The following is a 16,715-nucleotide window of genomic DNA, read 5'->3' as shown; positions in this document are numbered from 1 at the left end:
GCTTCTTGAACTAACTGGCTTTTTGAGCACGTTTTAACTAGAGGTTAAAATTTTATAATAGGGAAGCTCTGGTATAAAGGTTGACAGTTTTTTTCTCAAGGATGCAGAATGGGTTACAATTGCTACATAAGCAAAATGCAGGGTAATGCGGAAAAAAGTCTCGATAAAATTAAGAATTCATAACAGCTGTGGAAGGAATGTATCAAATTAATTCTAGCATGTTTGTATTTCTATTTTCATGCAAAAAAATTAGATCGCAAGCAGAAAGTGCCTCTAATTGGCATTGCTCTAATCATGTTAACCTTGGATTGAGGATGTCAGTACTAACATTAAGACAAATTTTAACTGACTGCTGCTGTGGTTGTTGTGACACCGATCAAAGCTCCCTTGAAAGGAGTAATGTAAATGGATGATTCTTGCACGTTAAATTGTAAGATTGTGGAGGAATAAAAAACATTGCAATAGTATACAGAACTATAAGCAAAAGATACATGTATAAGTGAGTTGCCCAGGTCATGCACATCCAAAATAAATTGTGACATCCTTAAATATTAATTTAAATTTAATCTAAATATTTTAAGATTGAAGTGTTTTAATGAGTAGTTAACTGTCACTGAAAGATACATGCTACTTTTGAGTAACTAGCAACACCAATTCACTCCAAAGGAATCCATTGTTGCTAGCATGCAACTGATGAGCAAAACTCGCTGTGCATCTGGGATAGTTGTCTTTTCAATAACAATAGCAGGATTCTTTCCTGGATTACTGTGGTATCCTTTGAGTAACAACCCTTACATCAGAATTTACAATTTATGCCAAATTATTGCACATGATTTGACAGTAGACTTGATGGTTCTGTGGTAGGAAGATCGACATGCTGCTGAAAATGGTCAAGAGAAAATGATCTTTCTTGCAATTCACATGCTTGCTTCTGTGATTTTGAATTTCACTGTCATTACAAGTACTATTACCTAAATCTACTTGGAATAATTAACAGCTCTAAAAATCTTTGGAGATCATCATTAAATATTGAAGTGCAATATTCAGAAAAACATAGTAGTATCTTGAAATTTGGTTTGTGAAATTCTGGACCTGCACCTCATTTATATTATAAGTCACCCCAACAGCAAACATAATCTTAAAGGCAATGCAGAAACAGTATTATTCTATTGTCAAGTAGGGATGCAATTAAAAAAATATTTTCAATTGCATTACAAGTATTGGGGTAGTGCACTTTATCATTTACTTCATGTAATGTGGTTTTCACAATTTCTAAATAAAGTAGATGTAATCATTTTTGAAATGGCATCAACAGGACTTAAACTATACAGTCTGTTTATTAACTATATCTTTATAGATTTTGAAAAGTATTGCATCTAACATTGATTGGCCCATTATACTGAAAAATGCACCAAGTTCATGTAACACTTGAATTTACTGGTAAAAATATATTTAGACAAAAGCAACAAACCACAACTGGATAAGTGGATTACCAAGAAACAAAAGAGCAAGCAAGTGCAATAAACAGGAACATTTAGCAAAAGGCTGCTAATGAACTAAACAAGGAGAAGGGAAAACCAATGAAAAACATACCCAAGCTTTTTTAAAATACCTTTTCAGCTGATTTCTTGTTTAGTCACCACATAGTGCTAAAAATCTTTGTTATATCAGCAGCTGAGATAAACTTCAAAAATTTGCCAAAGACTCTTTAAACTTAATTTTAAAATTGTTCATGGTCTCTTAGAAATCTATCCAGTACATTTTGCCATCATATGCCTACATTGTCTTCAGGGCCTTGAGAACTTGAGTTTTGCATATACTTAAACCGTACTTTGCTGAACTTGTTTGAAAGGCCAAGCATCCTGTTTTGTAGCAGGAAAATTGAAGTCCCTTTGCTCCTGATCTGCATTGCTTCAGGCCTCTGCGAGTGAAATCTCAGTGCCTTGTAAAATATCAACCCTTCCATTGGTAGTTTTCAGCTAGTTATTCAAAATGGTTAGTTTATCTGCCTGTTGGTCAGCATCTGTGAGCATTGTCATGACATTGATCATCCTGACAATTGTATATTATGCGACTTAAAATTTTATACGTTTCTGCTTCTGCCAGCTGTGACTCAGTTGATAGCACTCTCCTCTTGAATTAGAGCTTGAGTTTCAAGTCCCATTCTAGCGATTTTAGTACATAATCTAGGCTGACACTTCCAGTGCAATACTGAGTGAGTGTGCACTGTCAGGGGTGTTGTCTTTCCACTGAGCATTAAACCAACGCCTTGTCCTAAGGTGGCTATCAAAACTCCCATGACATTAATTCCTGTTTATCACAGATGCATGTCCATAGCCAATCCATTTCACTCCATATAATATCAATAAACAGATAAGCAATCTGGATGCAGCAAAGGCACTGGGTACTGATCACATCTTGCCTGTAGTGCCATTGCCATTGCTCAATGCCCCACACCAGCACATAATTGACCAGGAGTTTAACTGGACTGGGCTAATAGGTCGGGCATTCTGTGGCGAATAGGTAATCTCCTAATTCCCCAAAGCTTTTCCACATCTAGGTCAGGAGTGTGATGGAATGTTGTCCACTTGCCCAAAACTTTTAAGGAGGTACAAGAACAAAGGGACCTCGGTGTATATGTACATAAGTAATTGAAGGTGATAGAGCATGTTGCGAGAGCAATTAACCCTAGGTTTTATTAATAAGGACAGTGAGTACAAGAGTAAGGAAGTCATGTTGAATTTGTGCAAGACACTAGTAGTTAGGCCCCATGTGGAGTACAGTCTCCAGTTCTGCGCACCATATTTGAGGAAGGATGTGAAGGCACTGGAGAGAGAGAGAGAGAGAGAGAGAGAGAGAGAGTACAGAGGACATTCCAAGAGGATAGATTGGAGAAGTTGTGTCTGCCTTCCTTGGATAAAAGAAGGCTGAGAGGAGACTTGATGGAAGTATTCAACACCATGAGGTATATGGACAGGAAAAATAGTGACAAAGCTATGATTAACCAGTGTAGTGAAGCTTCTTGAAGAGTGGGGCAAAATCCTGATTTCTACCTTTAACTGCTTGTATGCAGCATTCAGTCGTGGCTGACGGATAAACTGTTTAACATCAACTGAGTGTTGATATTCTCTCCTGTACTGAAAAATCCAATGCAATATCTTTTATTCTTTTGGCAATTAAAAAAAAAACAGATTCAAAAATATGTTTAAATTTTGCTAACGATTACAAAATTTTCTTACAGAAATGGCAGGATATTATCAAAGAGGTCAAATTTCTACAGAAGTTAAGACATCCAAATAGTATTGAATACAAAGGTTGTTATCTAAGGGAACATACAGCCTGGGTAAGAAATGTAATTTATTTACAAATATGCAAACTGACCTGCACGCCACTGTATATTAATGAAGTAACTAAGAGCCCCTTATTAATTTTATCCAAAATCGTGTTTCAAATCTTGTAGCCAAATTTCTGTTAAACGGGCTTCAAAATCTGCAAGCAGCAATTTTGATACTGGAACGGTTTGTTTAGAAGGACAAATGTGGTTACAAATTCTTAATGTAAAAAATAAATATTTATGTACAAATCTCCTTAGCCTATTTGCTTTATCGCATTGATGACGCACAGTGATCAAAATGAAACTTTAAAAAAACATTACATGATTTTTAAATCAGTGGAAATGACGGTGCACTTCCAATTTATCAAACATGTATCAAGTGTACATTCTTTGCTGTATAATTATAGCTGTGGCATCCTAATTTTCTTTCCAATATGAGAACTGTGAATATCCAAATATTGTTTAACATAGGTAAGCTGTTTTAAACATAGTTTTATCAACTGTTTGCTCTTTTTGCAGCTGGTCATGGAGTACTGTTTAGGGTCTGCCTCAGATCTTCTAGAAGGTAAAACATTTCCATTCTCTGCTTGGAAGGTGTTCCTTTCAAGTACATGCAGAAAATATTTTGTGTAATATTGGACAATATTCAAGCAATTGAAACTTTAATTTCAATTTTTCAATTTCACTGCATATCAAATAGAACAGAGCAAAGGCGTGTTGATGGGCGATATGGCCTACTCGTCCTATTTCTTATGCTCTAAAGTGTCTCGATTTCAGATTTTTGTTCAGCATTTCCAAAATAACTTTTATTTACAAACAGCAAATTTAGTATGGTCCAGTATAGCCTGAGCAATGAATTTAGTTACACAAGACCTATCTTGTATATTGTCTTGCATTTTTTTAACTTCCAGTTTTATTTTTCTTCTCCCTTTCTGCATCATTACAATGATGGTAATAAAACTTCAACTTAAATGCTGTTAAGCTATTCAACTACAGACAGGTCGGAGAATAGCGGGAGGGCCTTCCCGACATTTTTCCCGACCTCCCGCTATCCCCCCCCCCCCCCCCCCCCCCCCCCCCCAACACGGCTGCCCCACGACACGAATCGCTGCTCGCCGTTTTTTACGGCGAGCAGCAATTCTCCCCTAGCCGATGGGCCGATTTCCCAGGCCTTTACGGCCGTTTTCACGAACTCCAACACACCTGCTCTCACAGTTCGTGAAAACGGCCGCAAAGTGCCGTTCTGGAGAACCATGCCACCGATTGGCACGACCGCACCACGGCCGTGCCAAGGGTGGCATGGGCCCGCGATCGGTGCCCACCGATCGCGGGCAGCGGGTCCGAACCCCGCGCACTCTTTGTTCCTCCGCCGCCCCGCTGGATCAGTCCGCGGGGCGGCTGAGGGGCATAACGGCCCGCGCATGCGCGGGTTTCACACGTATGCGTGATGACGTCATCCGCGCATGCGTGGATTGGAGCCGTCCAATCCGCGCATGCGCGGCTGACGTCATCGTTTGCGTCAGCCGCTGTTAACCTTGGCGCGCCGGCTTAGCGAAGTTCGCTAAGCCTGCGATGCCGAGGTTCATGGGGCCCCGCTGCTAGCCCCGACCGGGGAGCAGAATCGGGTCCCATGAGGGGGCGCGGAGGCTGCCGTGAAACACGGCCAGTTTCACGGCAGCCTTCACGACTCTCCGCATTTGCGGAGAATCGCGCCCAGAGTGTGGCATCACAGCTGGGGAAGCTCATCTATTGCCCACACAATCTTTCAGCAGGAGACACTGTGCTGGAAATCTCGAATAAAAACAAAATGCTGAAACCCTCAGTAGGTCAGATGTTTCTGTGGAAAGAGCAACCAAGTTAACTTTTAAGATCAATGATTCTGCACAGAACCTACCTGGTCTGCTGAGTGTTTACGTTATTTTCTGTTTTTACATATCATGTAAGTTGAAATGAGCTAACTCGGTGTACACAAAGTATTGAAGTTGGGACCTCCCAACTACGGTTGTTCAGTATTACATCATTGAACTCACCATGTTCAATGCATCCAAATGTAACTTAATTTTTTTCTAAAATAAATACAAAATATTTTCTTTTTGTAATAAATTCTTTAAGCCTTCTAATTCGATGAAAACAATAGTTGTGCAGAGACTATTCAATTCCCCCCCAACTTGAAAATTACTTTGTTGTATTTTCCACCTCGGCAATCAATTCCACTCTTACTAGCTACCTCCATGGAGGAAATTAAAGGTAATTTCTATACAGGTTGCGCTATTTTCACAGATAACAAAATAAAGGTGAAAACATAGCGATCTATTTGACTTGCACTAATGCTCAATGAATTTTCTTAATGCTTTGGTTCAAATGTACACATTCAAATAGGAGTTTCCTAACTTTTCATGAATGTTGATGTTCATACTTGGGTACATGTTTAATTAGCAGATTTTGTGCTTCTGGCACTCTGTTCCCCTTTCTCTCTCTCTCTCTCTCTCTCTCTCTCTCTCTCTCTCTCTCTCTCTCTCCCCCCCCCCCCCCCCCCCCCCCCCCCCCCCACCACCACCCACCCCTCTCCCTTCTCTCGCTTATGAGTACCTTGGATAATTAAGTCAGTTTATCCTTTTTATCAGGCACAGGTAAAGAAAACCTTGAAGCCTTAGATTGCTACAGAACACTTGGCAGAGTGTTATCCCTGAGCCTTATTAAAATGTAATTAATAAGACATTGAAATTGAAGAAAATGTTTTGTGAATTGTTCTTCATCATTGATTTTAATAAGGAAGGAATACCAATTATAGTTTACAGTTTTAATGTTCCCCTTATAGCACATTTATTAAGCTTTGTTTCATTTCAGTTCATAAGAAACCACTTCAGGAAATTGAGATAGCAGCCATTACTCATGGTGCTCTCCAGGGTTTAGCCTATTTGCATTCCCACAACATGATTCACAGGTAAGCCGATGCAGTGGAACACTGGTCAAGATGACACCACTTAAAAAATAACATTTGGGCTGACATTTCAATACCAAGTTTGCGTCAATGAAAGCTCAACATATAGTTCAGAGGCAGCATAACTAGAGGCTTGCAGCTGTATACCGTACTTTATCAATACTGATCTGAAATCAGTGTCAATTAAATTGTCGATTTACATATTTAGCAAGGAAAATATTAGAGATTGAAAAGAAAGTTTTATATGTTAAACAATGCATTCCGCATACTGATGCATTTCTTTTGCGTCTCACAATTACAGTTGTACTTCTGTTAAAGGACTGTAATGACAATTTTCCAATAAATTAATAGCAAGATTAAATTTATACTCTGATCGTGTTGAGTGGCATTATATATTTGAGACCTTGATGTTTGTGTTCTGGCTGACGTTTGTGGCATGGATACTATTGCTCCATGTATCCCCCAAGGCGAATGTCCGAACGAAAGGGGAGGCGTCAAGATTTTTTGAGCTCCATAGAGAGATTAATGTTTGTACTGGCAATACAGCTGTTGGCAATTGCGCTCCAGGCCTCAGAGTGGCAGAATATTGTGAGGGCTGTAGGGAGCACAGGATGTTGTTGTATGTGGATGATTTGTTGTATGTAGCGTATACATTGGATAGCAAGGGAAGGATTATGACATTGTGAGGAAAATGTGGGGCTTTCTCCGGGTACTGAATGTAGAAAAGAGTGAGGTCTTCCCGGTGAATGGGTTAGGAAGGAACATGAAACTGGGGCTCTGCTGTTCAAGATTGCGAATGTTCGGTTTATGTATTTGGAGATCCAGATTTTGCATGATTTGGAAATGATGCACGATGAAACTTAACAGGGCTGGTGGAGGGGGTCAAGGGGGACCTAAAGAGGTGGGCTACCTTGCGCCCCCCCCCCAGGGGTCGAGTCGGAGAGCCATGTTAACTGTTCCCCTCCAGTTTTCCCAGAGAAAGTACTGTAATAATCCGGTGGTGGTCGCCTCGATAAAGATTTGGAACCAGCTGAGGAAGCGCTTTAAGTTGGGATGGGGCCAGTGCTGGCCCCATTGTATGGGAACCACAGGTTTGTGCCCGGTAGGACGGATGGGATGGTATGAAATTTAGCGAAGGAAAGGAGTAGGACGGTTGAGGGACCTGTTCTTAGAAGAGCGGTTTGCAGAGTGGGCAGAGTTTCAAGAGAGATTTGAGTTGCCATGGGGAAGTGAGTTTCGATACTTCGGGGTGCAGGATTTTATATGGAAAGAGCTACCCGGGTTCCCTTTGTTACCAGAATATATGCTTCAGAAAAAACTGCCAATTCCAGATATATGGGAAGATTCGGGATATCTGTGGATGTCTGGGAAAGAAAGAGAAGGCATTGGTGAATAAGATTAAGGGCAAATGGGAAGAGGAGCTAAGGATTGATTGAATTGAGATGGAGGATATGGAGCGATGTGCTGCGCCGGGTAACACGACTTCCTCATGCCAGAGGATGAGTCTTATACAATTTTATGTGGTGCCCGAGGATGAGTGGATTCTTCCCGGGAGTGGAAGAGAAGTGTGGGAGAGGGCTGATAAACCGTGCCCAAATATTCTGAGGGTGTGAGAAATTGGAGGGGTTTGGGGCCGTGGGGGTGTTTAAGTTGTTGGAGGTGCAGGGGTTTGGGGTAACACCATGCCCATGGCAGTGATATCCGGTGTGTCGGAGCTGCGGGGGCGGACAAAGGAAAGAATAAGGACTGATGTGATGGCCTTCGCCTCTTTGATTGTCCAGCGAAGGATACTGCTGAATTGGGGTCGGAAGCGCTGCCAGGAGCAGCAGTGTGGATGGGGGCGTACAGGGATTTTTGAGCCTGGAGAAGGTTACGTTTGCCCTGAGATGGTCGGAGGAAGGATTTTCCGTGATGGTACCGTTCTTATCAATGTCTAAGGAACTGTTTGCTCAACATTCGAATTTGAAAGAAGTGCCAGAAACACAGCTGGGGTCATGGCAACAATCAGTAGAATTAGCTAAAATCCAGTTACAAATGAAACAATTAGAGATGCAGGAGCAGCACGGTAGCACAGTAGTTAGCATTGCTGTCTCACGGCGCCGAGGTCCCAGGTTCAATCCCGGCTCTGGGTCACTGTCCGTGTGGAGTTTGCATATTCTCCCCGTGTTTGCATGGGTTTCGCTCCCACAACCCAAAGATGTGCCGGGTAGGTGGATTGGCCATGCTAAATTGCCCCTTAATTGGAAAAAATGAGTTAGGTACTCAATTTATTTTTTTTAAAAGCGATGCAGCAAAAAGAAAGAGATCGAAATTTCAAATGGAAATTGAAATGAAGAGTTTGGAATTAGCAAGAGAGGGAAAAGCATTAGAGAGAGAGAGGAAAAAAGCATTAGAGAGAGAGAGGAAAACGCATTAGAGAGAGAGAGGAAAAAGCATTAGAGGGGGAGAGGAAAAAGCATTAGAGAGGGGGAGAGGAAAAAGCATTAAGAGAGAGAGGAAACCGCACTAGAGAGAGAGGAAACCGCACTAGAGAGAGAGGAAACCGCACTAGAGAGAGAGGAAACCGCACTAGAGAGAGAGGAACCCGCATTAGAGAGAGAGAGGAAACTGCATTAGAGAGAGAGAGAGAAAGGAGACCCCATTAGAGAGAAAGAGAGAGTTCCAGCTTAAGGCACCTGGAAATTAAAAGGGAGCTGCCAGGAACTCGAGGGGAGCTTTATCTTAGAATGGAACCAAGTGGTGATATGTTTAAGTTCATACAGGCCCTTCCAAAATTAGAAGAAAAAATAGAAACCTTTTTTAGGGCATTTAATTTATGGGCAGCACAGTAGCACAGTGGTTAGCACTGTTGTGTCACAGCTCCAGGGTCTCCGGTTCGATTCCCGATTTAGGTCACTGTCTGTACGGAGCCTGTTCGTTCTCCTCGTGTCTGCGTGGGTTTCCTCTCGCAAGTCCCGAAAGACGTGCTGTTAGGTAATTTGGACATTCCAAATTCTCCCTCAGTGTACCCGAGCAGGCGCCGGAATGTGGCGACTAGGGGCTTTTCACAGTAACTTCTTTGCAGTAATGTAAGCAACATTTCAATGGCTTATGTCCCAAGCAGTGGCTGAAGTGTCTAACTTATGGTCTACTTGGACGATGTGGTATTGTATAGTGACACTTGGAATGTACATATGGAGCAAATGGAGGAGTTATTCAAACAACTGGAGTTGGCCAGGCCAGTAATAATTTGGTCAAAAGCAGGTTTACCAAGGCAAAGTCACCTAATTAGACCATGTGGTGGGACAGGGGCAAGTGGTGCCCAGAACGACCAAAGGGCATTAATGGACTTTCCTGTTCCCAAAACCAAATGGGAAATTGAGATATGTGTGGATTCTATAGGAAATTTGTACAAAACTTGAGTATTTTAGAGGTGCCTTTAACCAATGTGTTGGGTAAATCAGCATAAGTGGTGTGGTCGCAGACTGCCAAGCAGTGTTTGAGAAGTTGAGAGCCATATTAATAAGCAAACAGATGTTGTCTGCCCCGTACTTTTAAAATGGCCAGTGAGCTGGGGGTTCGGGACACTGCGACGACGAGGCAGGAACAGAGGGGCCAGTAGGATATTTTATTTTTAAAACTATGCCCGTGCCAAATAAACTATTACATCATTGAAAAGGAGTCCTTCACCTTGCCAGTACCCCAGTTTGAAGTATATTTCCAGCATGACAATAAGCAAAGCTTTGTTTATATGGATCGTGATCTGCTTACGTTTATAGAAAAGTTTAAAACCCAGAAAATGCAAGATTATTCTGTTGGTGTTTATTATTACAACAAGGGAAGCTGTTCTTATTTTTTTAAATGCTTATCCAGAAATGGCATTTGGCAAAACATCGAGAAAGCATTTCAAAAGTGTTTTATAGGATCTTTGCCGGTTTGCATTTTTGCCTGATATTCTTTGGCGATGTATCATTTAAATAAATTTGTTAAAGCCACAATTGTTAATATTGAGAAAATTGTATTTGATGAAGCTTGTATGATTATCGTTACATTATTTGATACAGCTTACATGAACAATATTTTGAGTTGACTGCTGAATTTGTTGACTGTTGCTTAATTGTATTTTTACTTGTTTTGTAACCAGAGACATAAAGGCAGGTAATATCCTCCTGACAGAACCAGGCCAAGTGAAACTCGCTGACTTTGGATCTGCTTCCATAGTATCTCCTGCCAATTCATTTGTGGGAACACCATATTGGTAAGAAACATTTCATAATCATTTGTCTCTAATGTATCATTTATAGTCATAAGCAGGATACCAAATCATCAAAGGAAGCATCCAGTTATAATCGCTACCTTGATGTGCATTCTGGCAGCCCCCTGAACGAAGCCATTGGGAGCTCCTTATTCCATTAGGGTCACCGTTGGCGGCAAGGTCAGAGGAAGGTGCCAAACAGTGCGGTCCAAAATGTCCTGAAAGGTAGAGACGGCAAAGCAAGACTTTGTGTCTCTCTCTCTGGCTGTGAAGGCAGAAGAATGCTTCAGTGGCAGTGATCCTGGTCACCATGCTTTGGCACATCAGCTGAATCTGATCACCATCAAGATCTTATGGACAGTGACAGCATTCCACGGTCTCCAAATTAAACAAGGTTATGTGCAGCGTTCTACCAGAATTTAAAATGAGGCCAAGTGCTGACAGAAAAGGAAAGAAGTAGAGTATTGCTGAAATAAAGAGACATGCTACCAAAGTTTTTTGTCGATACCTCGCAAGAATTGTCCAGCTGTAACCAAGGAAAGACAATTCAATTCCTGGCAATAAACCAGGGAAATACTGTACCCCAGATTTTCGTTTGGTGAAAAAGATGCAATGTGTGAACGTGTCTGCAATGGGCAGAGCCCTGTATGTGAATATATGTGGCTTCTCGCATGCATAAATGAACCACACTGCAAGCCCAACTGATTATCTAAAAATAATTTGCAGTATAATTCACATAATCAGGGTTGTTAACCAGTGTTGTCTAATCACAGAATCACATTTAATGTTGGTCACTGTTTTGAGTTTTCCAAGCACGGGCTGGTCGGGTGCAGTCAGTACTTTGCCTGTTGTGAACAGCCAAAGGGATGTGGTTTGTGATATGATCCACCAATTGTTTGGACGTACAACCTACATACCCAGCATCACACTGGCACTGAAATTCATGCACCACATTGCTCATTTGTGTGATGGGCAAAACATCTTTTTGGCTTGACAACAGCAGCAGCATTGTTCCTACTGCAAACTAATGACATCCAACTGCTAGGTTCATCTGTTGCTCAAGCTTTTGAGACACCTAGCCCTCCAGGGTAATCTGTGGTATACTGGGCACTTTTCAGAACCAAAAGTGACGGCCTTCAGGCCCATTCATGCGTTTGTGTGATATACAGTGAGTAATGATCGTATCAAGATAGCCATTAATCCTGCAAGATGGCTTTGATGTGCCCTATTTCAGCAGCAAACCTGCAGAGTGTGGAAATGGCTCGGGCCTTGTTTAGGTGGTTGCTGAGAAGGCAATTTTATTGCATGCCGAACTGTAGGAATATTAATGCGTAGACTAGTAGAGAACAGATTTCTCAACTAGCATGGTGAAGAAAGGGAGCTCATTTGACTGCTTCATTTCAAAGGTGATTTTGAGTGGAGGATGACGCACATTTAGGTGTGTGAGGAAGGTCTTGCATGCAGTTGTGGATTCAAATATGGTAAACGTTTCATCTACGTATAGGAAATTCGGAAGGGGTAAGAGGTTGGGTGTCATTCCATCGAAGAAAAGGAAGCCAACCTTGCACCCCGGTCACTTATCTTATGGGTCATCTATCCGATGTGCCCAAATATCTGCAGGTTGAGAATCAGCCTGTTGAGCACATGAAGATCCATGGCAGAAACTCGCAACCCTGTGTAGATGTAAACTCATATTGAAGGCAGCAGGTGTCAATGGCATTTCTAAACATTAAATCAAAACCAAAAAGGAAGCTTTTGATGCGCAGCATTATTTTGAATGCTACAGTTACATTTGCAATAGCAAAAAAAAAATTCTCTCTGGCATTCTCTTAATACAGAATGCAGTTTCAAACAGAATCCAGCTTTGTCCATTTCTTCCATCTGATGATAGGGGCTCACGAGTTAATTGTTTAAAGTCAGAATGCTGTCTTTCATTTCAACAGCTATTTTGTTGTTTGCTGGTGCAAGTACTTAACATACTCATGGTGGTTTCACCAACTGATAGAATTGCAGCAAAATGCTGCAAGTCACAAGTCAGAGCATAAATTTGGTGCAATATGTAGTCTATAAAAATAAAACCTCTTGAGAATATTTAAACCGTCAAAGTAAAACTTCTCTTTTTTTCGACACTAATAAACTGGGATAAGATTGCACAGCTTTCACTGTTTCAGTCTTTAAATATCAAAACTAACAGAGTACTGAACAGTATTGTTCCAGGCTAAACTCGTGGGCAGTCTGAACTTAAATGGCTCCAGTTGAGCCAATGGTAGGGATGTTACATTATAAGAGGGCAAATGGATCTCAACTTTACACTCCTTCCCATTATCATCAACTCCTGCTGGAAAATCCACATGCAGAGTTTGGATAGGTAACTGTGAATTTGTTTAGGTCCTTTATTGAGCATGCCTTTGATATAGCACTGTCCTTCTCCAAATAAAATTAATTTTCCAGCCTTGCACATAAAGTGTATGTACCAGGGGCTGCTGATGCCTGTTGGATATACTGCCAAATCTGCATTTAGGAGTAAGTTAGAACAACATTGCTGAGATACATTTTAAAGTGAAAATATCAATGTAATTACCACATCACAAAACAAATATTGTTTGTAGCAGCATTTTATTTTTTCAGGACCTGGTACTCGTGCGTTAGTCCTTTTGATCAAGGCCACTGTGATGAATGTAGGAATTTCAGATATATTGTATTATACGTATTTGGTGCAGTAAGGGTTAAAAGTCTGGGTTAATGTCTGTACGACTGCTGTCGTAGTGTTTTTAAAATTTCTGGTTTACAAGACAGCTAGCTAGGTTTTTTGGGAGCCAGAGATGCAGTTAAAGCATTCTAAAAGCTTGGGCTAATGGATTTTTATTTGGATTAAGAGGGTTCCCTAGGGAGTAGATAGTTGGAGACATTGTGTTTCAATTTGGTAAGATAATCTTCATTATTGTCACAAGTAGGCTTACATTAACACTACAATGAAGTTACTGTGAAAACCCCTTAGTCACTGTACTCTGACTCCTGTTCGGGTACACAGAGGGGGAATTCAGACTTGTTATGGGCCAGGGTTTAGAGAACCCCAAAGTGTATCATGGAGTTCACCTGACCCACAACTTTTAATAGATTGTGGTATGGGGAGCAGAGGGCCCACTCTACAGATGTGGTACAGCAGAAATGGAAAAGTATTTTTTAAAGCAAAACAATGTTTATTCTATAAACTCAAGTTAACCTTTTTAAAACAAACACTGAACATCTTAGCAACCATTAATTCAAATACAACCCCAAAGAATACAACACTAAGTAATCCTTACTTTCCTTTTAACATCCATAAGACTTCATCAGGTTTAAATTCACTACTGAACAGTTATAATTCTGAATTCACCACATGATCAAGAGATAGTCTTTACATGGCAGAGAGCACATTCTGTGGCTGACTGCAGCTCCAACACTGAAATGAAACCAAAAAAAGACAAACCCAAGCTTTTCTAAAAGTGAAACTAAACGCTGACAGACAGCCCAGCTCCACCCACAATCTGACATCACTGCAGTAATAAACACCCATTTCTTAAAGGTACACCTACTACAGTTATTCTATAAAAAAACACTCATTTCTTAAAGGTACTCTCACATGACAGACTGCCCAATTTACCTAACAGCATGCCTTTTGAGACTTGTGGGAGGAAACTGGAGCATCTGGAGGAAACCCACGCAGACACAGGGAGAACGTGCAAACTCTGCACAGACAGTGACCCAAGCCAGGAATCGAACCTGGAACCCTGGTGCTGGGAAGCAACAGTGCTAACCACGTGTGCTACCGTGCTGCCCCTGTAACTTTTGATGTAACTAATGGGAGGAGCTAGAGTATTGGGCATTTTGCTGAAAAGCAGGTAGTGCAGTTGACTTTAGCTAGAAATCCTGCATTGTTCTGACAGGTTCAGGTCTCTTTCTTTAAAGCAATCTCAAAAGATTCCTCTTTTTCAGAATGGAGTCTCAAGATATCTCTGTACAGCAAGTATTCCTGAGTGCTGACTGTATTTAAAAGTGGATTGAGAACTGAGATGGTTCTGTTTGAGTGGAAGTAAGGATAGCAGTTAAGGGCTATTGCGTCACTGTATTGATTAGCGTTGTTTATGGGGTAATTGTAAGCTATTTTTGATATTTTAATACTATGTTAGTAATGAAGTATGTTTTAATATACCATATCCCTATTTTGAGTGCAATCACTCCTGGAGCGAGGTATCCTTTCCTCACAGTCCTACAAAATTAAAATAACATTTTGGGGTTTCTATCCAGTGTCCTAGCCACTGTTGGGGTCTGATCCAGAATTGTAATAGCCACAAAAAATTGAACAATCAGACTTTACCATTTTCAAACCGGAGTGCTGAGTCACTGCTGCATCATGATTAATAGATATTATTGAATGTCAATAGCACAGAATTAAAAAGTAAACAATTTTAAATTCCCATTTAAAATCCCGTTTTATATACACACACACACACACACCCTTGCCTGGGGATGGGCCGTGAGTGTTTGCCTTTGTTGGGACCGTAAGATCCCGCCAGCAAGAACCGCAGGAAAATTCCAGCATAAACCTTTTGATGAATGGAAAACATGGGTATTTTTATTTCCGTTGCATTCAAACCAAAGTACCTGGATGAATACTATTTAAGTGCTTGTATTTCAAATATGCTGGTGTTGGGTTGAAAATAGTATTAGTACTTACATCAGACATAAATGGCTGCCTAATGTCTCCATTCTAATTTTTGAAGTGATAATTTTGTTAGTAGTATAATAACGGCAACATCAATAAAATTATCATTGTTACAATGCAAATTAATCAAACTAAAACTAAATATTTTGAAATAGGATGGCTCCTGAAGTAATCCTTGCCATGGATGAAGGACAGTATGATGGCAAAGTAGATGTTTGGTCTTTGGGAATTACATGCATCGAATTAGGTAAATCGCTGCAGTTAAGTAAGATTGTGAACCAATTAAAAATGGCCTGAGGAAAACACTATAATCACAAAGTATAATCAATTGTGCTTGATAACTATTTCAATGCATTTAAAATGATGGTGAAAATATTAAAATGATTGTAATTATATTCTAAATGAAACCTTAAATCTCTCTCTGAAAATTACCATTTCATATGTTATCAGTCCTGAAATCTTGATTACTTTTCTGCTATTTTTCCCACAGCGGAGCGAAAACCTCCTTTGTTTAATATGAATGCAATGAGTGCCTTATACCATATAGCGCAGAACGAGTCACCTGCCCTTCAGTCTAATGAATGGTGAGTGCACATTGTATAGAAGCAGACGTTTCTAAATCATAAATAACGGCAGGTTAAGAAATGCTTCTCAGTAGATGAAGATTTATCTCTAATCTCAAGTGTTTAAACAGATTATCCTAAATTGCACTGCATAATCTTTAAATAGTATTTGTAGATTTTTGAAGATGCTAAATGTTGAAATAGCTGTATTTGTACCAAGAAGATTACTGTCTTTGAAAATCATACTGTGTCATTTAAAGTGATTTCTAAAACCATTTGATTGATTCAGACTAATAACAACAATGTGATAAATGCTGGAGTTTGAATGGTCTGGTGAAAATCCATACTGAATGTCAAAGAAAATATTTTAATTGAATATTAACACCAGTTATATAAAAACCTTAACATGCCCATATTTTTTTGCTTTTTGGTTGCCTGCAAGGTTAGTTGATCAGATCCCCTAATGGTACCTTCAGTTTCAAACTTTGTGCAGTCCATTATCCATAATATATAGCTGCATTATCTTTGAGTTATAAGCTATTTATGATCAGTATCTGTTGCAGTGATTGTAACAATGTTGTGCCATATTCAATACTGCACTGACATGAGCTTTAATATTTCAAAACCCTCTTGTAACCAGTTCACGCAGTCTTCATTGTCTCTCATCTAAGTCTATCTATTTATGTCCCTCCTGTATTTACAAATGTGGTTTCTGTGCATGGCATTCATATCCCAAAAAACTGTACACCATTACAGAACAAAATATCTTTTGATGAAAGAGAAAGAGAGCAGCGTTACACCGTCCTTTAATTGACCTCAGTAGTTTATTAGTAGCTACAGATACCTGGATTTATCTAATTAGAGAAGACCTTAAATGATCTCAGCGGGTTATCAGCTAAACATTACAACTGTGCTTCAGACCCAGGACTATTCACGCG

General features: G+C 40.3%; 1 protein-coding gene across 5 annotated transcripts in view; it reads left to right on the top strand.

Moving 5' to 3' along the window:
* Positions 1 to 16,715, top strand: part of taok1a (TAO kinase 1a) — a 188,057-nt gene that overhangs the window by 121,455 nt on the left and 49,887 nt on the right. For all 5 annotated transcript variants that reach the window (XM_038814331.1, XM_038814333.1, XM_038814334.1 and 2 more), the window contains 6 exons: positions 3,242 to 3,343; positions 3,854 to 3,899; positions 6,182 to 6,278; positions 10,399 to 10,512; positions 15,370 to 15,461; positions 15,705 to 15,798. In XM_038814331.1, the coding sequence (XP_038670259.1) occupies positions 3,242 to 3,343; positions 3,854 to 3,899; positions 6,182 to 6,278; positions 10,399 to 10,512; positions 15,370 to 15,461; positions 15,705 to 15,798 (545 nt within the window). The remainder of the gene's footprint in view (positions 1 to 3,241; positions 3,344 to 3,853; positions 3,900 to 6,181; positions 6,279 to 10,398; positions 10,513 to 15,369; positions 15,462 to 15,704; positions 15,799 to 16,715) is intronic.

Source organism: Scyliorhinus canicula, chromosome 12 (genome assembly GCF_902713615.1).
Source record: "Scyliorhinus canicula chromosome 12, sScyCan1.1, whole genome shotgun sequence".
NCBI lineage: Eukaryota > Metazoa > Chordata > Chondrichthyes > Carcharhiniformes > Scyliorhinidae > Scyliorhinus > Scyliorhinus canicula.
Note: the sequence above shows the minus strand (reverse complement) of the source record. Positions and strands in the feature narration are given on the sequence as shown.